This window comes from Tamandua tetradactyla, chromosome 7, assembly GCF_023851605.1.
Source record: "Tamandua tetradactyla isolate mTamTet1 chromosome 7, mTamTet1.pri, whole genome shotgun sequence".
Classification (NCBI taxonomy): Eukaryota; Metazoa; Chordata; class Mammalia; order Pilosa; family Myrmecophagidae; genus Tamandua; species Tamandua tetradactyla.
Genome location: NC_135333.1, coordinates 130,912,285 through 130,937,547, shown reverse-complemented (window position 1 = coordinate 130,937,547; position 25,263 = coordinate 130,912,285). Strand labels below are relative to the sequence as shown.

At 36.9% G+C, this 25,263-nt stretch overlaps 1 protein-coding gene and 1 long non-coding RNA gene across 2 annotated transcripts in view; one reads left to right on the top strand and one right to left on the bottom strand.

Moving 5' to 3' along the window:
* Positions 1-13,704, bottom strand: part of LOC143690149 (uncharacterized) — a 42,357-nt gene extending 28,653 nt beyond the window's left edge. Inside the window, exons 1-2 of the long non-coding RNA XR_013179012.1 lie at positions 13,569-13,704; positions 8,846-8,998 (exon numbers count right to left, since the gene is read on the bottom strand). This is a non-coding gene — a long non-coding RNA (uncharacterized LOC143690149). The remainder of the gene's footprint in view (positions 1-8,845; positions 8,999-13,568) is intronic.
* Positions 13,705-13,935: 231 nt separating this feature from the next.
* On the top strand, positions 13,936-19,206 carry AVPR1A (arginine vasopressin receptor 1A). The gene is made up of 2 exons (XM_077168115.1): positions 13,936-15,130; positions 17,405-19,206. Exons 1-2 carry the CDS (start codon positions 14,161-14,163, stop codon positions 17,689-17,691), a joined length of 1,257 nt encoding a protein of 418 aa, XP_077024230.1. The 5' UTR covers positions 13,936-14,160; the 3' UTR covers positions 17,692-19,206.
* The last annotated feature ends 6,057 nt before the right edge of the window (positions 19,207-25,263 follow it).

The window sequence follows — 25,263 nt, the reverse complement described above, 5'->3', positions numbered from 1 at the left end:
TGGGAGCAGGGCTGGAAGGGACTATGCAGATGGGAAGGGGAACTACGAAGGGACACAAAAAATCTTTGGGGTGATAGGTTCATTATCTTGATTATAGTAACAGTTTCATGGGTTTACACATATGCCAAAACATTAAGCTGTACACTTTTGATATTGCAGTTTATTGTATACTTCAAGAAGGGTAATTTTATAAAAAGTGGCCTGAGGGCTCGTGCAAACTATTTATTACTGTTCTGCAATGGGATAAGTGTAAACACTGAGTTTAGGTATCTAGAAAAAAAATTTATGGCAATTTGATACTGCCACAACATCCAGTTTACATCATCAGTAAACTCTCCTTGAAAAGATTCAGCCTGAAGTTGTTCTCCCTCCATCCTTATACTCTGATTGCCCTACTTATGTCATTCAGATCAATTATTAGAACTCTGTCATTATTTTTTTGCCATTTATCCTCCCTCTAATATCTCCAAAAAGGCAAGGAAAATATGTATTTGGACCAATGTTTTTTGGCAGGGTGACTAACCCCTGCTAGGCACTCAATAGATATCTGCTGAATGAATGAACAGATTAAAATGCTGTTATTGATCTTTGGGGAATCACGAAAAACAGACACAATGGCTCTAAGACTAGAGATATGCAATGGGAAAATGTTAGTTCAAAAATTTTTCAACTTTTTTGATATCCTTATTCAGTAAATGTATACAATGGATTGCTGGAGGAATAAGTTTGGGCACCTTAAGGAGGAAGTTGTGATAGCTAGCTGTCCTGTGCCTACTGGGAAGAAGCCAGAGGAGACTCGTATTTTCTTTCTAGAAAAAAAATGGATATCCAAAAGACTTTGAATTAGGTCTCTCATAGTATTGTGGTAGATAAGGTGAAAAAACAAATACTAGATACAAGCAAATTTTTGGCTAGTTTAACAATAGATAAAAAGTATGGCAAGTTTCTATGGCTAGTCAGAAATCTCTAGCGGTATGTCATTCTTAACACAGTCATTGCTTTTCTTGATGACTAGCATAATGATACAAAAAACCTTCTTGTTTCGATCCCCATACAGGCCACCAAAAAAAAAAAAAGCATTCATATCAGGTTTTCTGATACGATGATGAAGAGAATACCAGAAATTTAATTTAATTTAAAAACGTATTTTTAAATACCCTGCAATTTGATTTGCCTTTCCTTTAATCCAAGAGTCAATTGGGAGGAAGTTTTTAAAATTTGTTTGTTTAGTTTTATCTTGTTTTGAATACAATTGGTTAGGGCATTGACTTTCTTGTACTGTTATTAGGTTACGGTTTCAATATATTGTAATCAATGTTGCATATATAATTTTTATTTTTATGAATATTTCATAGGCATTTGTAAAGACTGTATTTTCTGTTTTTAAAATACAAGTTTGATGTATATCAATTAGCTATAACTTATTAAATGTTATTTTAGTCTTTTATATAATTTATTTTCATATATTTAATTTGTAACAGGCTCTAAGAAATAACTTAAATTCTCCTACTACCAACGCGTTCCTATTAATTTACTAAATTTGCTTTGTGAAGTTTTCTTCCTTCTCAGACTTATGTTGTATTAATAAAGTTTACTACATTCCATTTCTATCTTCAGCTAATTTGGAAGCTATAGATCTTATTACTTTTGTATTAATTTCCTTAATGTTTTAACATATTATAAAATTAGAATGAACTATCATAAAGACAGAGATTAAAAGGATGATAAAGCTGGTATAACAACTGATGAAAACCTTTAATTTACCATAATGACAGAAAATTTTTCAGCAGTGGATTGAGAAGATAACAAAGTAATACTTTAAGTATGCTGAAGAAAAATATTTGCCAACCTGAAATTGAAATAAGCTAACTGATAGATCTAAATTCTGAGACACTGAGTTATTTGTATATAACCTGGTCGTCCCCTGAAACTTTGGGCATTTATATCACACCTGAGACTCAGAGTTAGAGCACTGAAGCTATGAAAGTGTGCATTACCCCATTCAGCAACTGTTTAAAAAGCTGAAAAAGTGATCAGACTTCATCTAGAAGTATGAGTGAAGCTCATTTGAATAGGACTAAGGTAAATAAGGGTACTGGGTAAAGGATGATATGGCCTATATTTTCAAACTTCAACTTCTGTGCGAGACCAAAAGAAGAGACGTTTATTTGGTGCCAAATTTATATTTTGGGTAGCACTTTATCTAATTTAACTTGTATGGTCAGTTTACTTGAACACCATAAGTACATGGAATCTTGAATAGGGTGTAAGATCTTGTTGATTTGTACAGGTTAGTGTGATGTCCCAATATATCCCAGAGTAATCTGGACAGAGAATAAAAAAGTATCTACAAAGTCCCCTTAGGGAATTGGGGAGAAAGGAGGAAATATTCAACCTCCCCATTCAGGGAATTCCTGATGTTCTCAAAAGCAGTAGGGACAACCAACTCAATAGGCTGAGCCTTCAATCTTGGGGCTTGCCCTTATGAAGCTTAGTCCTGCAAAAGAAAAGCTAAGCCTACTGATAATTATGCCTAAGAGTCACCCCCCAGAGAACTTCTTCTGTTGCTCAGATGTGGCCTCCCTTTCTAAGCCAACTCAGCAGGTAAACTCACTGTCCTCCACCCTACATGGGACATGACTCTCAGGAGCGCAAATCTTCCTGGCAATGTGGAACCTGACTGTCAGGGATGAGCTGGAACCTGGCATCATAGGAATGAGAAGGCCTTCTTGACCAAAGGGGGAAGAAAGAAATGAGACAAAATAAAGTCTTAGCGGCTGAGAGATTGCAAACAGAGTCAAGAGGTTATCCTGGAGGTTATTCTTATGCATTATATAGATACCCCTTTTTAGTTTATGGTGTATTGGGGTGGCTAGAGGGAAGTACCTGACACTGTTGAACTGTGTTCCAGTAGCCTTGATTCTTGAAGAATACTGTATAACTACATAGTTTTTACAATGTGACTGTGTGATTGTGAAAACCTTGTGCCTGATGCTCTTTTTATACAGGGTATGAATGAAAGGAGTAAAAGAATAATAATAATTAAATAAAATAAGGATAAAATAAATAATAGGTGGAGACAAAGGGTAAAAATTGGATAGATTGAAATGCTGTGGGTCAATGAGAGGGAGGGGTATGGGGTATGGGATGTATTAGTTTTTTTTTCTTTTTACTACTTTTTCTGGGGTGATGCAAATGTTTTAAAAATGATCATGGTGAAAATACAAAATTATGTGATGATATTGTGAGCCATTGATTAATATGTTTGGATAATATGTATGTGTGCAGATATTTCTCAATAAAAATATTATTTAAATGGGTTAATAATTCTCAGTATCAAGACATGCAAGGAAATAGTCAAGATTAAACTAAAAAAAAAATCTTTTTTCATAGCATAATGGCTATCTTAATTAAAGGTGCTTAAAAAAAACACTATTTCAATGGAGAGAGCCTTGTGAAAATATGCATCAAGAAGCTTTCTGTTTTAGTAAAACTTCAGCTAGAAGTCCCCAATATGCCTACTTCCAAGTCCCTTTTAAAATACATATCCAGATTCGCAAAAATACAAAAAGCCAAGACATTTCTGAAAATCAAAGAGAAAGAACCAACTATTTGCAAGAATCTCTAAGGCAGATTAAATTGACTTGAAAGTCAATGAAATTGATCAAAAATCATGGCCACCTCACCTGAAAACAAAATGGCACAACCCATGAGGAAATAAGTATAGAGAGGTTCAGTTATGGCCACACTGTTAACTACTAATCCAAGGCAAAGGTTCTTTTTTATCCAGAAAATGGGTAAACACCCCACTAGCACTTTCAAAGGCAGTTTAGAATTCCTATAAACCATCAGTACAGAGAAGTTTTGTCTGATACCAGAGATGGTCCTTATACCAGCAAGGAAGTAAAAAACTACATACAGTCAAAATGATCCTTCAAAAGTCACTAAGTAAAGCTTCATAGAGATTGACATACTGCCTCTCTAAGTCTAACACAGCTGGTGTCTCCTCCAGAATTGTGGAAGTGAAACGTGCTTGGCTAGAGAAAATGTTGTATGAATAACTCATATCTTTAAAGACTGGCCCATACTCAGCATTTCAAGGTCCTCACAACATTAGGGAGATGTGGGAACTGAGCTAAAGAGAAAAAAGAATAACTTATTTTTCTCATTTAATCCTTGGTCAAGGGCACGTGCTTACTGAGTAGAATTTCAGGTAGATTTCTCTGCACTACTTTCCTAACTTCTCCCCTATACAGTTGAATTCATGTAAGCTGAGTGTGCTTCCATAGATGATGTACTTCCTCGGTTGTCCCTCCCTGAGCTTAGTTAGAGACTTTGATTCCCGAAACACTGAATATTAGTTAAAAGTAACTAAAACAGGATGAGCTTTAAAAGCAGTAGCTACTACAGGATATTTCAATGTTTTTCAAAGTTACACTCATGAATTACCTGATACACTTGCTAAAAATGGAGATTTCTGCTCTTCAACCTAAATCTATTGACCCTTTGGAGGTGGTATGCAGAATTCTGCATCAAAAAAAGTTTTTTGCATATTTCTTAATAGTGTACTTATTGTTTTAGATGGTGACTCATGTAACTGGTCATGTTTAATTCTTTGCTATGACAAGTTGAATGCTTGGAGTCAATTCTGTAGCCATCACTGGCAACTTTACAAAACCTTATAGCCTAACAATAAACAAACAAACAAACAAATAAATAAAATAAAAACCTTATAACCTGTAAAAAAAAAAAAGTTTTTTGCTTGATAGTTTGATAACCAATGCTGTGTTTTTCCCTGTGCCTGATGCTCCTTTTAAAATCTACAGACAATATATTGAAAATTCTTACTAACAGATAATGAAAATAAGTCACCCAGGTGAAGTCAGGACTCCACCCCCCCACCCCCACAGAGAGAGAGATTTTGTACATGGAATAGCAATATGTATCTCCTGAAGAATAAGAAGGAAAAGGAGAAGAAAGAAATGACAAATGTCTAAAGAGATATAAAAAATTGTTAAAAAACAATAATAAGAGTGGGTTTGGTGTAGGAATAAAGATCCCAAAAAAATTCACACATATATGGTGTATTAGTTTGATTCAGTTGTCAACTTGGCCAGGTGAGCATACCTAGTCTTGTTACTGTGGACATAAGCCAATGGTACGTGAACCTCATCTGTTGCTAATTACATCTGCAGTCAGCTAGGAGGCGTGTCTGCTGCAATGAGTGACATTTGACTTAATTGGCTGGTGCTTAAATGAGAGAACGCAATGTAGCACAGCTAAGCAGCTCAGCATTCCTCATCTCAGCACTAGCAGCTCAGCCCAGGCCTTTGGAGATGCAGAAAGAAGTCACCCCGGGGAAAGTTGTTGGAACCCAGGGGCCTGGAGAGAAGACCAGCAGAGACCATCCTGTGCCTTCCACGTAAGAAAGAACCTCAGTGGAAAGTTAGCTGCCTTTCCTCTGAAGAACTAACAAAATAAATCCCCTTTTATTAAAAGCCAATCCGTCTCTGGTGTGTTGCATTCTGGCAGCTAGCAAACTAGAACATATGGAAACCTGATTTATGACAGAGCTTTGTCTTTGCAGATGACCATGGAAAGGACAGATTTTCTTCAATAAATCATGAAACTTTTAGGAGAAAAAAAGATGGGCCGTGCAATGGTGGCTCAGGTGGTGCAGTGGTGGCTCAGTGGCAGAATTCTCATCTGCCAAACCAGAGACCCAGGTTCAATTCCTGGAGACTGCCCATGCCAGGAAAAAAAAAAAAGGAAAATATCTTTAATGATCTTGAGATTGGGAAGTATTTCTTCTTAAGTAAGGTATGAAAAGTATTAATCAAAAAAAAGAAAAATTAGTAAATTCCGCTGCATTGAAATTAAGATATTTATGACAAGATATCATCTATACAGGGAAATGACAAACCTCAAACTGGAACAAAAGTAAATTGTAACATATATCTGAAGAATTAGTATCAAGAAAATAAAAAGAACTCCTATAAATTAATAATAAAGGACAAGAAATCAATTGTGAAATGGGAAATCTATAGACAAATGCATTTTATAGAAAATGAGCAAGATGACAAACTTATGAAAATGATCAACATCTTTAACTAATATTCAAAATATGTAAAATCCCTAATAATATGCAAATTAAGACAACAATGATATATCCTTTACTCTTTTAGGTTGATAAAAAATAATAAGTCTAGTAAAAACAAGTGTTGACAAATCCTTGAAACAGTAGGGAACTACATGTTGCTATGAAAGCACTACCACTTCGTAAACAATTTGAATATTCACATATCCTATGACCCAACAATTCTACTCACAGATACGTTCCCCGGAGTCCTCTTGCACATGTGCACCAAGAGACATAAACAAGAATGTTCATAAGAGCAAAAATCTAGAAACAATCCAATTATCCACTGACAGGAGCATGAATACAATTGTGATATTTACGCAATGAACATAATACTATAGTGAAAACAACTTCATTATAGCCTACCTCACAATATGATATTGAATAGAAAAAAAAATTGCATAGGACTATATATAATATAATATCATAATTCTACAGCCAAAAGAACAAAATTAAACAATATGTTGTAAGGAGTACAAACATGTAATGCAACAATCTTTTTAAAAAATAAAAATCACAAAATGTATAATCATTATCTGTCATTGGGGAGAAGTCAGGAACGTGATAGAAGGAAAAAACATACAGGTAACTTCAAAAGTATTCTAATTCTTGAGTAAGGTATTAAATTAATATATAATCATTTGGGCTTTATTATTCATAACTTCAGGTACATATTACATTTATTGTTTTGCATGTATTATAAAATGTTACATAATAGAGCATTTTATTTGCAATAGTAAAAAGGAGGCCATTGAGAGAATTGGCAGCAATTTATATAGACAAGCTTTTTTTGCTATTAAAGAGAACAGAGAAATGGAAGAAATTTGATTGATATGACTAAAATATGAAGCATATAAATGTAAGGGAAGGATTTAAGATGGGAGGTATAGCATATTTGTAAGGTGAGGAAAAGAAACCAGTTGAGAATGAAAAACTGATTATCCCAGAAGCAAAATTCTTAAATAGACTAGAGAGGAAAAGATCAAGTGAATAGATTAAAAGAGTGAAAAATAGACAAGTGGAAGGAGTAGAAGCAAAATAATGGGTACAGGAGCAGCTAAACCAATAGAGGGGGTGGTGTTGTCTTCGATTGTTTTCATTTCCTCAATGAAGTAAGAATGAAAGCCATTAGCTGAAAGTAAAAAAAAACAGGGGAATGAGAGGGTGATGGAGAATTGAAATACAAGGGAGTGTAGGAGAGTTGTCTTGCCAGAAAATGAATGGACTTGATGAATATTTTAGGATTGTTGAGCATTGGAAATCCCTTGAAGTTATGACTATAACTGTAAAATGAGACCAGTCAAAATAATTTTGTTTTTCTCCAGCCAGAACTACATTTAACCAAAACTGGAGTTTCTCCAGGGGAATTGCAATTAAAAAGAGGACAAGGAGAACAGTGAGCACAAGAGAGTAATCACAGTAAGGAAGCATAGACCCTAAGATAAGTAAGGAGATAAATGAGGCCCCAGAGAGGGATGAAACACAGCAAAAAGTAAGCTAATTAATGGATTGGAGTTCTGGTGGTATATAAGAATTGTTTATTCACTCAATGATATTGGAATAACTGGCTAGCCATTCCATGGGCATAGTAAAATCCCTACCCTACTCCTTACGCCAAAATATATTCCAAATAAAGTAGAGATTTAAAAGTAAAGAACTAAATATAAATCAAACAATACAAATATTGATATATATATGTACACATATAAATGCATAAACAAATATATGTGACAACTTTTTTAATTTTAAGGGGAAAGCCTTTTTGGGTATTGTCATCAAGGGAAATACTTTATTGATACAACCAAAGAAAAACTATGCTTCGTACTGTAAAAATAAGTAAATGTGTGTTTGATTCACTCACTTATACATATATACTACACATTTCATAAGCAAAGTTAAAATGCAATGCAAAACTGGAAACAATGCAACATGTATGACAGACAAAGAATTAATTTTATATATGTGTGTGTATGCACACATGTATATTTAATTCTTACCAATCAATAAGAAAAAAGATACAGGTGAACACAAAATTCATGAAAAAACTATAAATATTCAAAAAAGCTTTCAACTTCAGGAGGAACCAAACAAATATTAATTACATTTAAGAGCAAATTACATGAGAAGGCCAATAACAAACCATCTCTTACAAATCAAAAAGAAAAACAGGAACACTACAATATATGGGCAAATAAAATGAGTAGCTAATTCACAAAAGAAGAAATATAATTAAGTGACACATTTATGAAATGTTTAATTTCATTATTAATCAAATCAATGCAAATTAAAACAATTGGGTACTCACTTATCAAATTTGGACAGAGTTCCTTTTTAGCAAGGAGACTCCATGTTCATAAGGAGTCTGTAGGAAACGGTCCTCTCATTTGCTATTGATTAGACTGTAATTTGAATATATTGTTATTTGATAATAGGATCAAAGACCTTAAATTTTACATAACTTTGACCTAGCAAATCCACTGAAATTTTATTACATAAGAAAACAATATTCCTTAAATAGCACCAAGCATTGTTCTCATTTTAAATTTTACCCTATAGAGTAAATACTTTCATAGTGAACACCTCCTTGCTTGATATGCAGCACATTTTAGAAGACAGTGTATGGGTGTGCATTTGCATGTGTGTGTATGTGTGTGTGTTAAAGAAGCTTATCCACTGGGTAATTTTTCAAATCAAATATATACTCACCAGTCAAGGATCCTAGAAGGATGACCTAGTACCATTTAAGTACCTTTCAGATATAAACGCTTATCTTCTCATTTTCAAGGAGATTGATTTCAAGGAGATGCTCAAAAAGTTGTCTCCTTCATCTTAGAAAGCTGGAATTCTTTTCCACTCACACTGAAAACAAAATGGAATTTGGAGTAAATGAATAGTATAATTGTCACACTAAGCCAGAATTGCTTAGAGATTACGCTAGAGATAGTCAGCAACATGCTCCAAAATCTCTGCCTGGACTGGCTACCTGGCCTTTTGTTTCAAGGTTATGGGGTAACCTGATGAAACCCCACGAACTCCCTGCTATGCAGAAATTTCCAAGGGAGTCAGTTCTTGTGGTAGTGAATGAATGAATGAATGAATGAATGAGGCAAAGGTCAACAAACAAGTGTCTCCTTCAAGAATTTTTTCCTAATTCACCCAATCACCAATCACTTTCTAAATTTTAAATTACTTCAACATTCAAAAATCAGTTCCTACTACAAAGTGTGCTATCTTATTCTGAAAGTGTGTTGGTGCTTGCAATGTATATGGGAGTCAGTAGGGTATAGAGATTAGAACCTAGAACCTAGGCTTCAAATAGACCTAAGTTGACTCCTGGCTCAGACACTTGAAGCCTTGCAACTTTGGTTAAGTTGCTTAACCTCTCTAACCCTTGTTTTTTCATCTATAGAGTGAGATAATATAATAAATGTACATCTATGTGCAGTTATTTTAAGCATTAAATGAGATAATGAATTTAAATCACTTAGCCCATCTGCTTGGTGTTGCATTATTATTAATAAAAATTATTAGTATTATTATTCTATTGTACTTAGTTTACCCAAGAGAAAACCAAAGCTATTTAATAACCAATGCAGATCCTACAGAATTTCCTAGTCTTAAAAGCAAAAATCTCATACATAAAGGAAATGTTAAATAATAATCAAGTGCCCAGAGTTGATTCTCTAAGATCCAGGCTAGAGGTTCACAGGTGGCACACAATGTAGTGGTTACAATCATAAACTATGGTGGAGTCCATTGATTCTGCTCAAATCCCAGTTCTATCACTTAGCAGTGCTGTGAACAAGGGCTGGTTATTTTGTACACACTGTACTTCTGTTGTCTTAAATGTAAAATGAAATAACAGTACATTCCTGAAAGGATCATTGGGGGAGTTAGGTGAAGTAATAGTTGCAAAGTATCTATGATCTTGTCTGGCCCAGGCAAAGCACATAATGACAGCTAAATTATATTCGTCTTTGTATCCAGCTCAGGACCTAGTACAGTGATGTGTAACGAATATTCAGTGATTTACTAGAAGTATTGATATACACACCAAACCACAGTCCTTTTAGTGTCCTTAATTTAAAAGTGACAGGGAAGGAATCCATGTGGGTGACAGAAAGAAAAATGATACAGCATACCATCCTCCATTTTCTCAATAAGGTGAGGAAAGGAAACTGACAGATTAAAGAGAGAAAGTGGAAATTTTTGAATAGCAACTATAAAAAGTACACAAAGTAATCTGATAAAGTAAATGTAACCCAGAAGTCTCTTGGGCCTCCTTGCCCCTGGGAGACTAGGTTAAACTTAACTTCAACCCCCAATCTCCTGAATTGACTAGTGGCTGCTCCTGAGCATTTCAGAACTCTACGTAGCTTCACTTTGTGGTCTTCAAACTGTCCCTTGTCTTATGACATGATAATCACAATTCCACAGAGAAAATAAAATGATGGGGTTTTCCACAGTCAAATATTCTGGGGAATATTCACAAACGAAGTTAAGCAAGTTTCTTCCAGGAGGATTGTCAGAGCTTTTTTTATGTGTAAATCTACGGAAGAGGATGAGGTTTGACCATTTGACTATGGAAATGGTCATGGAAAACCAATCAAAATTTTCCAATGCATAGAAGACAGCGTATGATTTTGCTACCTTAATTGGAAGGAAAAACTTTAATGCTAAAATAGGAGGTAATATGAAGGGTTATATTTGAAAAAAGGGAGATTTTATGCATTGAGCACCCATAAGATGTCAGAAACTTAACACACCACAGTTTATACAATCCTTGCAGCAACTGCATAAATTACATTTCATTATCAAGATTTTATAGATGAGGAATTTGAAGCTGAAAGATGAAAACAAAACCAAACAGCTAGAAGGAGAAAAAGGTAGTTTCTTTCATTAATTGAGACACTTCTTAAACATCTGGGATTATAAAATGGAAGGAAGGGAGGCTGGCAAATGAAAGAGATAGATTATTACAGGATATGGATGTACAACTTCCATGTGTTTCTTTTCATCATTCCACCCTGCAAAATATGTTAACTGAAATCCCTGAGAATAAGGAGAAAAAAGGGAAGAAAAAGCACGACATGGTATAGAAAATGTTGAATGTATTCTTATATACCAGTACCACAGTTCTTTTACCCTCACTGAGGAATTTTCATAGCAGGTCCATTGAGGTTCATGAATACTGAGTTTGCATTTCAGATGTCCTGATTTTCCTCTGAATGCAGAACCAGTAAAATTAAGATGGACACTTTTTAAAAACCATATGGGTTAAAGGGGGACTGGGCTCTGGAATCTGCAATAAACATTTTTTTCTGCTTTCTAGGCCCCATGGCATCTAGTACAATAATGTTATATGTTTCATATACTATGAAATTAGGTGATTGATACATATAAGTAACTGGTATTGTTTTTTACTGAATAGAGTATCTTCCAACTGTATCCACTGATGGTACTTAACAGGTAATATTTATATATTATAGTTTGACTATTAAATCAGAGGGCCTAACATAGGTGACTGATTTCCTGAGAGGCCACAGCACTGTCTCCATGGAATAAGAATGCCCAAAGGAACCAGGTATTGCAGACAGGATTTCCACGTCCCTTCCTCCCCTAAAAGCCCAAGGGTATAGGGTCAAAAGCAATAAAATTGCCAGGTTCTGGTCAATGGACCTCTTCTGCAACACCCAGGGACACTAAAGTAAGGCAACATTATTTCTCATAAGGCAAACTAATAACATAATCTGTGAAATAAAAGGTCACCTCTCTGAGCTAACAACTATTCCCTAAATGCTTGAAGTATTTTTCCAGATAGGTAGTCTGGAAACCTTTTACTTATTTGTACCTCTGAGCCATTTTAATCTTTTGCTTCCTAGTTATCTTGGACACAAAGACACAACACAACACAGCTTTTAGTTTTTGGAGCATTCCTGCCTGCCTGAACACTGTCCTGCTTGATTTTCACAATTACACGTGAGTAGGTGTGATGGTTAAGTTCTGGCGTCAACTTGGCCAAGTGATTATGAACAGTTTTCTGGTCAGGAAAGCACTGGCCTGACCATTGCTGCAAGGATATTTTGTGGCTGGTTATAAACTGGAAGGCTGGTGTATTAAAGCATCATTCAGTGGACTGCATCTGTGGCTGATTACATCTGCAGTCAACTTAGACTTCACTGCATCTTCAGACAGGAAGCCTCTTCTGTGGAGTTCATCCAGACCCTTCAACAGAGCTGCCAATTTCTCAGCCTGTACTACAGATTTTAGACTCTTCCATTCCCACATTTGGATGAGACACCTTTATAAATATCATATTTACAGATCTCTCCTGTTGGTTCTGTTTCTCAGGTAAGGTCAGTGCTTTTATTCTTCTGTTTAAGACGTGTAAACTGAGCCTTACACAATAAGATAGTACTGGAATTACAGATTTCTGAGCCAGAACTTTTAATGCAACAACCTTCGGGATTTCATGTCAATGAAGTGGGAAGCAGAATAGAGTTACCACTGAGAAATGAACTCCAGAAAATCTTTTGGTTTATTTGTCTACATTTTACAGACCATATTTTTTCTGACACAATCAAACTTATACCACAGCCTCAGAACACACAGGATATGAACAAAGTCGTGTTTTTATATCCCGATAAAGTGTTCTATTCTTTTTCATTCTTCTTGGAATAGCCTGAAAACAGCTCCCCCTTGCTGTCCTTCGAAGTATACCTTCACCAAAGTTAAAACAGAACTGAGGGATGGAGTCAGATATCTGTGTCGCTCCTGCTCTACCCCTGGGCTGTAGCTGGCCCGAGTTAAGTAACGTGTTAGTGGTCTCCTCTTCCTTACAAGTGCCTCTTTCCTGCCCCGAGATTTCCTGGTTCTCATGGCCGAGCATAGGAGGCAGGCAGATTCTCCCTCCCGTCCCTGGACAGACTCCCCGGGTGGCCGCAGTTGAGCAGCTGCTCTTCGTCCATCCTAAGAACAGTCCCCGCGATTCACAAGTAATCAAGTAGAACAAGTTCCCACGGACTACTGCGGCCCGATTCCCAATATTCCCGCGGTGGGAATCGGACTTTTCCTGGAAACAACCCTAGGAATCTACTTTAGAGAAAACTCCCTAAGTCCCCTGGCCCCACCGGGAAAACGTAAAACTAGAAGGCGCTCTCTTTCAGGGGTGTAGATGCACACACAGCAGCCATAGGGACTGTGGTGAGAACTAGGGAGTGCGTCCTGCCGGTCCACACACGTAGGCAGGGTAACGAATAGTGGACATTAGTGGGAAAAGTTCACCCAAGTCACCCAGCTGTTACCTTGCAAAGTAGGGGCGGACGTAATGCAATTCCCGGAGCAACTGTGCCCGGGGAATAAAATGAGCCAGACTGGCTGCCTCGGGACGAGCCCGCTGCGGAGGAAGGAACCAAGACTGTGAAGGTACCTGAGCGAGCGCCTTTCCGTGAACGCTATTCTAAGCACCGTATTTAGCGCCTTTGAAGCATTGCGGGGTCCAGGTGGCCAGTGAGGGTGCCCAGAGGAAACGATGGTGAGCCCAGAAAAAGCATGACACGGCTAGGTTTTCGGAAGTGGGGTAAAATGCCAGGGTCCCGCCTATTATGCTGAGCAATCGGCGAGTCTCCCAGCCCCACCCACCCCTGCAGCAGTGATGAAAAGAGGACAAATCACCGACGTAAGGGAGTAGAGGCACCAAGCAGTTGCCAGCCACAAGGGCGTTCTGGGGAACAAGCCACAAGCCCGTTCTGGGGAACAGAAAACTCCGCATATAGAATTGAGTTCGGAGCCCAGTTGTTTTCAGGGACTGGGAGCGCGGAAGAGCTGGGAGACGAGCCAGCGCACCCGGCGGAAAGCGGCTTAGTGGGCTGGCGGGACTGCGCCCTGAGACGCCCGCAGCAGGTAGAGAGCCGAGCCAAGGGAGCCGCGAGCCAGGGAAGGAAAGCGTGCTCAGGTATAGGGGCCCGCGCCAGGGAGGCTCAGAGGGAGCGCCCTGCCGGCCGACGCGAGGCCGGGACACCATGCATTTCGCCAAAGGCTCCGGCACGGAGCGCGCCGGCAACTCCAGTCCGTGGTGGCCTCTGACCAGCGGCGACTCCAATGCGAGCCGGGAGGCCGAGGACGTCGGAGAAGCCAGCAGCCCGGAACAGGATGTGCGGAACGAGGAGCTGGCCAAGGTGGAGGTAGCCCTCCTGGCCGTGACTTTTGTTGTGGCCGTGCTGGGCAACAGCAGCGTGCTGCTGGCGTTGCACCGCACGCCGCGCAAGACATCCCGCATGCACCTCTTCATCCGCCACCTCAGCCTGGCGGACCTGGCCGTCGCCTTCTTCCAGGTGCTGCCGCAGCTGTGCTGGGACATTACTTACCGCTTCCGCGGGCCTGACGGGCTGTGCCGCGTGGTGAAGCACCTGCAGGTGTTCGGCATGTTCGCGTCGGCCTACATGCTGGTGGTCATGACCGCCGACCGCTATATCGCGGTGTGCCACCCGCTCAAGACGCTGCAGCAGCCCGCGCGCCGCTCCCGCCTCATGATAGCGGCCGCCTGGGCGCTGAGCTTCGTGCTGAGCACGCCGCAGTATTTCATTTTCTCCATGATCGAGGTGAACAATGTCACCAAGACCTACGACTGCTGGGCCACCTTCATCCAGCCTTGGGGGGTCCGCGCCTATGTGACCTGGATGACGGGCGGCATCTTCGTAGCGCCAGTGGTCATCCTGGGCACCTGCTATGGCTTCATCTGCTACCACATCTGGCGCAACATCCGCGGGAAAACAGCGTCGCGCAAAGGCGAGGGCACCGAGGGCGCGGGCGGCGCCTTCCGCAGGGGGATGCTGCTCGCGCCTTGTGTCAGCAGCGTGAAGACCATTTCCCGCGCGAAGATCCGCACGGTGAAGATGACCTTAGTGATAGTGACGGCTTATATCGTCTGCTGGGCGCCCTTTTTCATTGTCCAAATGTGGTCCGTCTGGGATGAGAAGTTTGTCTGGGTTGGTAAGTGCCGGGACAATGGGGGGGGGGGAATACAGGGATGATGGGGCTGCGTGTGTATGTGTGTGTGAGAGAGGGAGGGGGGAAGGACAATATTTTAAAAAAATATCCTCTAGGGCAGTAGTTCTTAAACTTCTTCTAAGTGCAAAAGAATCACCAGGGAAATTTTCAAATATGCACATTTCTGGGACCTCCATTGATTCAATTTATTGGAATGCGGTCCCAGGAATCTGCATTTATATCGTGCAATGATCCTAAAACCACAAACTGTGCCCTGGAGTTGGTCATGAATATACAATAGTTTATCAAATCACTAGCCATAGAACCATGTAATTACCTCTTTTCCAGACCATTGGACTCAGGGAAATATATTTACTATCACAACTGTTTTTTCCTAGAACTCTGAAAAGTATCACAATTTAACATTTACATTTTGCAGAAATATGCCACGGGTAAAATATCTAAAGGGCAACAGTAAAAGTGGACCTATTTTTCTCAAGAAAAATGGAGAACAATTCTTTTAAAGAATTCTAATTTGGTTTTTAGCTAAGGTTCCATTTCTCATCATAATCTTTCAATTTTTCTTTACAATCTCTTTAACATTTTCCATTATTTCAAAGCAGTATTGATAAACTCTAAAAATGTTAGGCTAAGTGACTAGTCTTCCAGCATTAGTTTAATCATACAACTCTCCACACAATTCATGCAGTAGTTTACTGAGAATGTTCTATATACATCTACTAGATCGCCTGATGTTAATGCCTTCAAAACTAGAAAAACTGACTTCACAGAAATTTGCCCCAAAAAGGCATTCTTTAATACTGTATCTTGAAAAACATTTCCTTTAAGTAGAAGAAAACTTTTCCAAATCATATATATTACAGGAATGTTACTTCTAACAACTGTAGAAGGGAAGTAGATGTTTGGGAGGGGCTTTTTCTTTTTATTATTTAGGACTGGGATAGAGGAATATATGCTATATACTTTGGAAGTTATAGTTACAGTAAAATATGTGAGAGTGAATTTTAAAATTCTTGCATGGTTTTCTAAGATTTATTACAGATTATAAAAAACACAACATAAATGTTCTTGCTTTAATTTTGGTTTACAATTTCCCTGTCTTCTTTGATTGTAGCAGCCTTTTGATATTGCCTACCAAAAAAAAATCTAGTCTAATAATTGATGTATTAGGATTTTCACACGATTTTGCATTCTTTTTTAATACAAATTCATTTGTGATTTTGCATTCTTTTTGAATGCATACTTAGGAAATGATTGTGATCACTTTCAATAGTAGCATCTTAGAACAGGGTGTGAAGAAATAGCCTATAATTTATTCTGGCATAACAAGACTGCAAAGACCCAAGTTTATATTTAACAATCAAGGGGAAGGCACTGCTTTCTAGCTATTCTCATTTGCGCTGCTTTCTGGTTATTGTTATTTCTAGAAAACTCATATAATAGTTCCATTCAGTATAATAGTTCCATTGTCAAGGGTTATAATATTTATATAGTGTGATCAGTGCTAATCAACATAAAAATATTTCAAAATCCTTTTGTAATTTCCTAATTCAGTTGTTCTTAATATAATTTAATTATTTAAATCACAAAGATGGTTTTCTTTTAAAATCAAAAACAGCTTAAATTTTGTATCTTTCAGGGACTGATTCCAACTATTCCCTTCTGTTTAATTTTCATATTATAAGATTATATTGGATAACCTTGTGAACTATGCCTAGTAGTTTGAGTTTTGTTATTAAATACATCCTTATAATATCAAAAATCTTAAACTGTTAGACATAGTTCATGGTGTTATACTTTTACCTGAGTTGTTAGGATGAATACAATGTTGTATATGTGGTTATATAAACTCCTCAAATTTCACTGAAATTGTAGTCATTCTATAAATTCTATGTACAAGAAATTATGCTACTGCTAGTGTAAAGGATACAAAGATTTTTTAAAACAAGCTATATAATATTCTTAATCTGAGTATAACCTACTTGTGATTTTCACCTATTCTATTTAAATATTTAATAGCAGTTTAACAAATATTTGGATTAATTCCAAGACTTCTGGTGTAGGCAAATGTTTTAAAACCAAATCCCTGTATATACCACCCATTTCCCTATTCAATAAATAAAGTAGCTCATTTTCTATACTAATACATGAGTTTTTTTCTCTTTCATTAGTCACCACAAAATAATGAGTTCATCTATTGCTCAGTTACTTGAATTTGATTATTGAAATAAATCACCCCTTATGTTTTTCATACAGATTCGGAAAACCCTGCCATCACCATCACTGCATTGCTGGCTTCCTTGAATAGTTGCTGCAATCCCTGGATATACATGTTTTTTAGTGGCCATCTCCTACAAGACTGTGTCCAGAGTTTTCCATGCTGTCGAAACACAAAGCAAAAATTCAACAAAGAAGATTCAGACAGCATGAGCAGGAGACAGACTTCTTACACTAACAACCGCAGCCCAACAAACAGTTTGGGTACCTGGAAGGACTCTCCTAAATCTTCCAAGTCCATCAAATTCATTCCTGTTTCAACTTGAGCCCATTTTTGTGCAGCCAGACTATTGTTACTGACTTTTTGAACCATTGCTGAATGCAGCTAGAAATCATGAGAACAAATGAGCTTAAATGATAAGCATAAATTAATCTATCATGTACAGGACGGTTTCCAGATGCATTTACACATGACTTTGATCAAGAGCTATGAACTATTTTATACAAACTGCTCATGAAAACATACTACAATAAAATTTGTAGGCCTAATTCCCAGAAATATTATAGAAGTTATTTTTCTAAACGGAAAATCACTTCCACCCTTGGCTTTGTATTTTGTTGATAGTTTCTCTTTTTTTATTTTTATTTTTGACATAATTAAAGCTTGATTGATTTAAAGTTCATATAATGTAGGGGCACCATTACTGAACAAAGCCTACTGTCAGCCTTAGTGTTTGAAAAAATTAGGAGAGACTTCAGAGAAAATATATTTCTAGCCAATAAAGTAAATTGCTGCATTAGAAAATACAGTCTTAACTAGTGGCCTGGAAATAGGACAGAGGCCTTGAAGAAGGAATGAGTTCCTAGGGCATGTTAAACCAGAGGTGTCCCATTTAGAGTGAAAAAGGGAAAGTTGTCTTTGAAGTTATAAATCATACTAAATTTAAAAACGTTAACTTTGTTAGAACGGGAAGTACTCACCTTTAGTTAAATCTTCTGGTTTCATTGGTGGTGACAGCGTCATTATTAACATGCTGAAGTTAGAGAAAATGCTGAGAGCTGGCTGATATCTTTTTGCTTCCCGATGCAAGGATGTTTTCAAGTCAGCTTTGTGTGAGGAATAACCCCCCTTTTTTTAGAAGCGCAACAAAGAAAAACCTAAGATACTCTGTAGATGCTGTCAACATGGTAAATGCATTAAACCAATGTTATAAAGCAGCCTCTGCTATGCTGAACATGAACACAATCCAGAGAGTCTCCTAAGGAATGAGTAGGGATATAGAACGTCACCCCACCTCATTGCTTAAAATTCACGTTGCCTTTACATTTGATCTCCCACCCATCTAACAGTTTCATAAAGAAGAGCAGGGTGGGTAAAAAGGAAAAATTGCTCTGCCTTTAGTCTGTCCTCCTCCAGTATTAAATGCATAACTTCAGGCAAGTTACTTAGGCTGTACAATGGAGCTGATAAGATCTACCTCACGGTATCGTGTGAACTGTGAAAAGAGCTCCGTAAACTGTGAAGTGCTGGACATACGACGGTTTTGCTTTTATTATAGCCTTGGGATTTTCAGAATTGCAGTGTTCTTTCCTGTTTGTTTTTCATTAATCAGAATTGGTTGGCTCTGTGTCTGGAATATAAAATCCTAAAATTTAAATATAGCTCTGCTGATTCATTGGAAAGCCTTGACAACGGTCACTAAACCTGACTTCTTTCCAACTAAAGTCTTCTAATTTAAAAAGAGAACTTGTTTTCCTTAGAATGCAGGTAAATCAAAATCAACCAAGAGTGTTGATTTCAATCATTTTTAAACAGACAAATAAATACTACTTTGCTACTATTATGCCTTTTTCATTAACAGATCTCCATGAGTTTTTTTCCAAGATATTTTGTTTGGCTCCCTCTCCTCCTTAGAGACCAAGCAATAATTTCAGGACACATCATAAATATTTTGCATCTCTTAGAAGAAGTAATACTTGCTTTTAATATCACTATGGCAGATGTTTGGGCATTAAATATGAGGAAAGGTATGGGTTTTTTCTCTTTACAGATAAGGGAATGAGCACTAGATGGCACTGGGAGAGCCTGGAACCATCAGCTTCCCTCCTCTTCATTCTTCTGCCTTTCCAAATCTCAGCTCTTTTACTCCCTGAATTGAGATGTCCTAAAAATGTTTGTAAAGGTTTTATAAAGATTAAGCCCTTAAGTTTTAGGTTTCTGCTTTCAAGAAATAACTAATATTTCTCTAAAAAGATATTTCCAATGTGAGCCATCACCTAAATTAGTCAATTCATTATGTGAATCATGGCAGCATCTCAATAACATTCCCCTCTGAAATGCCATCCACCTTTATGATGAGTTCTTTTTTGCTATTTTAGCAACTGAAGTCTGTTGGTTAGTGACAAAGATTAGCCTACTTTTTTCTAAATCCAATCCTAAAAAAAAAATAGCTTCATGGTTCTTGTATAGATTCTGTTTTAAAATGTTGACATATACTGCCAAGTAAAACAATTCAATTTGTATCTTATTCCGGGAATATCCAGCAAATTAGGTGCATATCAGCCCACCCAACTGTTTTCTCCTTTTAAATGCATCACATGAAAACAATAAAGAAAAGGCTGGAGAAACTGAAGACACCTGGGTGATAGTTCTTCACTAGGCAAGCGTGTGCTCTTACTCTCTATGGTTTAGGCTGAGAAATTTAACCTATCAAATTGCTAAACTTTCTTAATGTTATGTACCAAGAATTGGCACTCACATGAAACAATTTTAAATTAGAAGAGTCCTTCGTCTCTATATCCATCATATTTTAGAAGTCAATTTAATAGGGTAGTACCTCAGCGTTCAAACTCCTTTTTTTTAATATATGCAAGATATTGTCTATCATACTTTTTAAGTTTTTTAAATAAAGCACTTTTGGGAAAAATGAAACAAAAAGAAACTTTAAGCACACAATATTAATGCATCTGTGAGTATGGGGAATGACTGATAAATAATCCATCAACAGAGAGAAACTGACGGCATTATCTATTGGACATTTGAAAAATATGAATTGATGACATAAGGAAAACATTTTTAAGTACACCGTAAGGGATTTCTGGGTAAATTTGAGGGCATGTCTTTTTAAAGTGTAAAACTATTGGGCATTTATATTGAAATTTTATTTAGAACAAAACTGTGAAGAAAATTAGTGAAATTCTTAGGTCAATTAAATATTTGTCCTACAAAGAGAATTCCCATCATCATCATCATGATTAAGAGATGGATATGGTTTTTAAGAGGAAAAAATAAAATAGTCTTAACTACCAACTTTCTTCTTCTAAGAAACTCCCAAACTTTTCTTAGAAGAGACAACCATCGATAACTAAGGAGTACAACTTTAATCTGATATTGCACAAGTAAAGTATTTCAATTAGGTTAAAGTCTTATGTTTTTCAGACTCTAAAAGACCAACAACTTTAATCCTTAACTGGACACTCACAGCTTTAACTTAGGGCCTTAGATGCTGTCTTTACCACTAAAGCACACTTAGAATCTATCTGGGGGTAGAAATGAGCCAAATTCATCAGATCAAATGTCATAGATGAAGACCCTTTAAACGTATGTGAATTGGGTCCCTGCAGATTTTCGTAGTGAAAGTAACAGCTCTATTTAGAATAAGACCAAGACAGGACCATCTGGGATGCTATTCCTGGAGGTACAGAAGTAGCCCCTGCATCCCTGGCCAACCCCTCTCTGCCCTCTCTGTAACCCTTTTAGTACCACTCAGTGCTATTGGCAACACCTGGAACCAGGAGTAATATAGGACAACAAATAATGAGTATAATTCCTGATATAATTTAACTTTATCTGATTTAAACAAAAAACTAAGGAATGTTCAGAAGAAGGATCCCCAAGACAGACTTAGGGGGTTGAATCACACAAATTGTGTGATTCCATTATACTCATAAGCACTTTAAGAACATAGTTTAACACAATTTTTATGTATACCATATTAGCATTATTGAAAGTATACATATAGTATATTAGCATCAAAAACAGTGTTTTGGCTAAAAATTAAATGGCAGTATTTTTCTTTTGTTTAATATATGCATAAAAATCACATCTTTTTACACTGATTTATATTCTAAATAGAAATTAAAGCAAAGTATTGTAAAGTGAATTAAACACTTTTGTGTTTCAGGGTCAAATTACAAATATACAAAAGGAAATCTGAAAATAAAACTGACAGTAACATCAAAATAAATTAGTTAAAAATATAAAGTAATTAGCATTTCCACATATGAAGTTAGTTGTCTTTATATCACAGGATTTCTGACAAGTATAACCTGGAATCATTTGACATTACTGTGTCAAATTTACTAAGAATTAATGTTATATATTTAATACTCTCACATCTTTAGAACTAAAAATGTTCTCTATCTCCTAGCTTATTGTGCTATTAGGAGAATTTCAATGTGTTTTCTTTGGGCCAAGAATTGAACTGATGTCAAAAATGTATTGTGATTTTTATTTAATATTTGATCCTACACAAATGGATGAAAATGACTTGTGGTATTATATTGAAATAATATGCTTATTCCTCAATTTTACTTTGTTAGCTTGTTTCAAACAATAAAAATAAATTTAGGATGTGTTTGAAATAATTCTTTTACAATCTAGTTTAATAATGATATATATTTCAAGCTAATTGTGCCGATTTTGGAAAAACAAGATGGATTTTACAGCTGGTAGTTGTTAATAGGCTTATATCTGAACACAAAAATGTTCATGTCTAAACTACTCAACTATATCGAAAACAGATAAAATTTTATAATTGTCTTTTAAATAAATTATGATCCAGAAAACAAGCAATTTTGTAATAATTTGTATTAAAACAATTGGGTCAAATGAGAATTATTCAAGCATAAAAATGTCATTTCTGTTCATTTATTTCTAGAAGTTGCTTCAGCTAATACGTTGGTGACACTGATTTCTGGAGCCCAAAGATCAACATTATGTCCATTAATTGTCTTTAAAATTGGTATTATTTTCCTTATGGGCTAATACATACAAATCATACTAACTTTCAATTTATGTTGCAACATTTTTCTTTTACATGTCAAATCCTAATAGCATGGGATAAAAGACCTATTTGGGGTTTGGTTTAAACTCTAGAAGCAGTTAATGCCCAGAATGGAGAAAAGGGAATTTCAGGTCCCTCTTTTTAAATATCACTGATATTTTAAAAATCATTGTTATTTTAAAAGATTTATAAATGTCTAAGAATTAATAGGATTTCTGCCAAAGTATATTTTCAAAAAATCCTATGGATCAGGTAAAACTCAAATGATAGCTCTAATATATACCAGAAGAGGCTCATAAAGAAACATGCAAGTGTAAAGTTTATTCATTTGTTCATTATCCATCTCCAGCCCTTTTCAATTTTAAGAGTTAAATGTTTCTTTCTTTCTGCTCCTCAAATACCTCTCCACACCTCCACCATAACACATATTAAAATAGTTAGTGATAATGCTTTATCGACTTCACCAAGATTATCATATCATATCTATCTTAAAAATGGGGAATGTATGTTCTTCATCTTTGCATCCTCAGTACCTGGCATATAGTAAATGTTCAATTAGTGAAATTAATGCAGTTATTCTAAATACACAAAAACACACATATAAGATAATTCATAATGCTGTTATGAGATACTGTGACTGTTTAAAACTAAGAATCTTTAATTTCATTAAAGAGCATTGTATAATAAAAACGAAAACATTACATTGGGGAATCCAAAGCCCCAGTGTTCCCACCATCTATAGCTGAATAACAATGGAAAATTTATTTTGATGGATGTGACAACCTAAGTACTATTAGCTTGGTTGGAAAAAGATGGATTTACAAATTCAAGATCAAACTTAATCTTAATAGAAAGCCTTTGTCATTGCCACAGAAATGAGCACTTGTCCCTAAGCACAATCCAGTAGAAATTCAGCAGAATAAGTCAAAGCATATATTTTTCCTCCGCACAACCCTAGCCTCGGGCTTCCGGGAAGATGGCGGGCAAAGTGGAGTGGATTCATTCCTGCCCTATGAAACAAGATAGAAGATGGGGAGAAAATGTCCAATACTGCAGGTCCTGTAATGTGAGTAGTCTAGAGAGGGTTAGGCAGTTTTGAAGGGTAGAAGGATCCCAGGAAAGTGACTGGGTTGGGTGATAGGGTATCACCACCGGGTGGCCTGCAGTGCACCTGGGAGGTACAATAGGAGGGAACTGACCCTCTTGGCCTCCAGTTTGACCAGCGGCCAGCTGGGGAGACCTCCCCACATGGTTGCAGTGGACAGAGCCCACAGGGAGCCCAGAGGCTAGTGATCATCTACTGCAGGACAGGCTTTGGGGTTGGGGGGAGTGATCACCAAGTCAGGTGCAGGAATAGCCACTCCGCAGTCCCAGTGTCTGGCAGGCCCACCAGTGCTGCAGATCAGTTGATGGGCAAATCCCCCATGAGCTGGTCAGTTCCTCCATCCCCCGGCAGAGACCTGCCAAGTGGCTGCCTCTGGCGGAGCAAAAATGAGAGGGAGATTGTTACTACAGATCATGAAGAAATTTTTAAAAATCGTAAGAAAATATTAAGAACAACTATATGCCAACAAACTAGACAACCGAGATGAGATGGACAAATTCCTAGAAACACACAAATTACCTATACTGACTCAAGAAGAAATAAAAGATCTCAACAAACAAATTATAAGTAGAGATTCAATCAGTCATCAAAAATCTTCCCCCCCCACACACACACACAAAAGCCCAAGACCTGATGGCTTCACAGGAGAATTTTATCAAGCTTTTCAAAAAGAACTGATACCAATCCTGCCCAAACCTTGCAAAAATCTGAAGAAATAGGAAAGCTACCTATTCATTTTATGAAGCTAGCATCACTCTAATACCAAAATTAGATAAAGATGATACAAGAAAAGAAAACTACAGACAAATCTCCCTAATGAGCAGAGATGTGAAAATTCTTAACAAAATACTAGCAAATTGTATCCAATGCCACATTAAAAGAATTACACGTCATAAACAAGTGGGGTTCATATCAGGAATGCAAGGGTGATTCAACATAAGAAAATCAATCAATGTAATACAGCACATTAACAAACCAAAAGGGAAAAATCGCCTGATCATATTGATAAAGCATTCAACAAAATCCAGTGTCCTTTCCTGATAAAAATACTTCAAAAGTTAGGCATTGAAGGAAACTTTCTCAATATCATAAAGGGAATATATAAAAAACTCATAGCTAGCATCATACCTAAATGGTGAGAAATTGAAAGCATTTCCCTTAACATTGGGGATGAGAGAAGGATGCCCATTGTCACCACTATTATTCAACATTGTATTAAAAGTACTAGCTGGAGCAATTAGACACGAGAAAGAAATAAAAGGTATCCAAATGGGAAGAGAAGAAGTAAAACTTTCATTATTTGCAGATGACATGATCCTATATTTAGAAAACCCAGAGAAATCTTCAGTAAAGCTACTTGAGCTAATAAGCAAATCCAGCAAAATGGCAGGATACAAGATTAATGTACAAAAATCAGTAATGTTTCTATATACAAGCAATGACCTATCTGAGGTGATGACTAAGGAAAAAAGTCCATTCAGAATAGCGACTGGGAGAATTAGGTATCTAGGAATAAGCCTAACCAGATACGTCAAGTATGTATGCACAGAAAATTACAAAAAAAAAAAAAAAATCCCAACAACCTACTTTGAAGACTTGGAAAAATTGATTATCAAATTTATATGGAAGGGAAAGAGACTTCAAATAGCTAAAGATATGCTAAAAAAAGAAGAGCAAACTGGGAGGTCTATCACTTGCTGACTTTAAAGCTTACTATAAAGCCACAG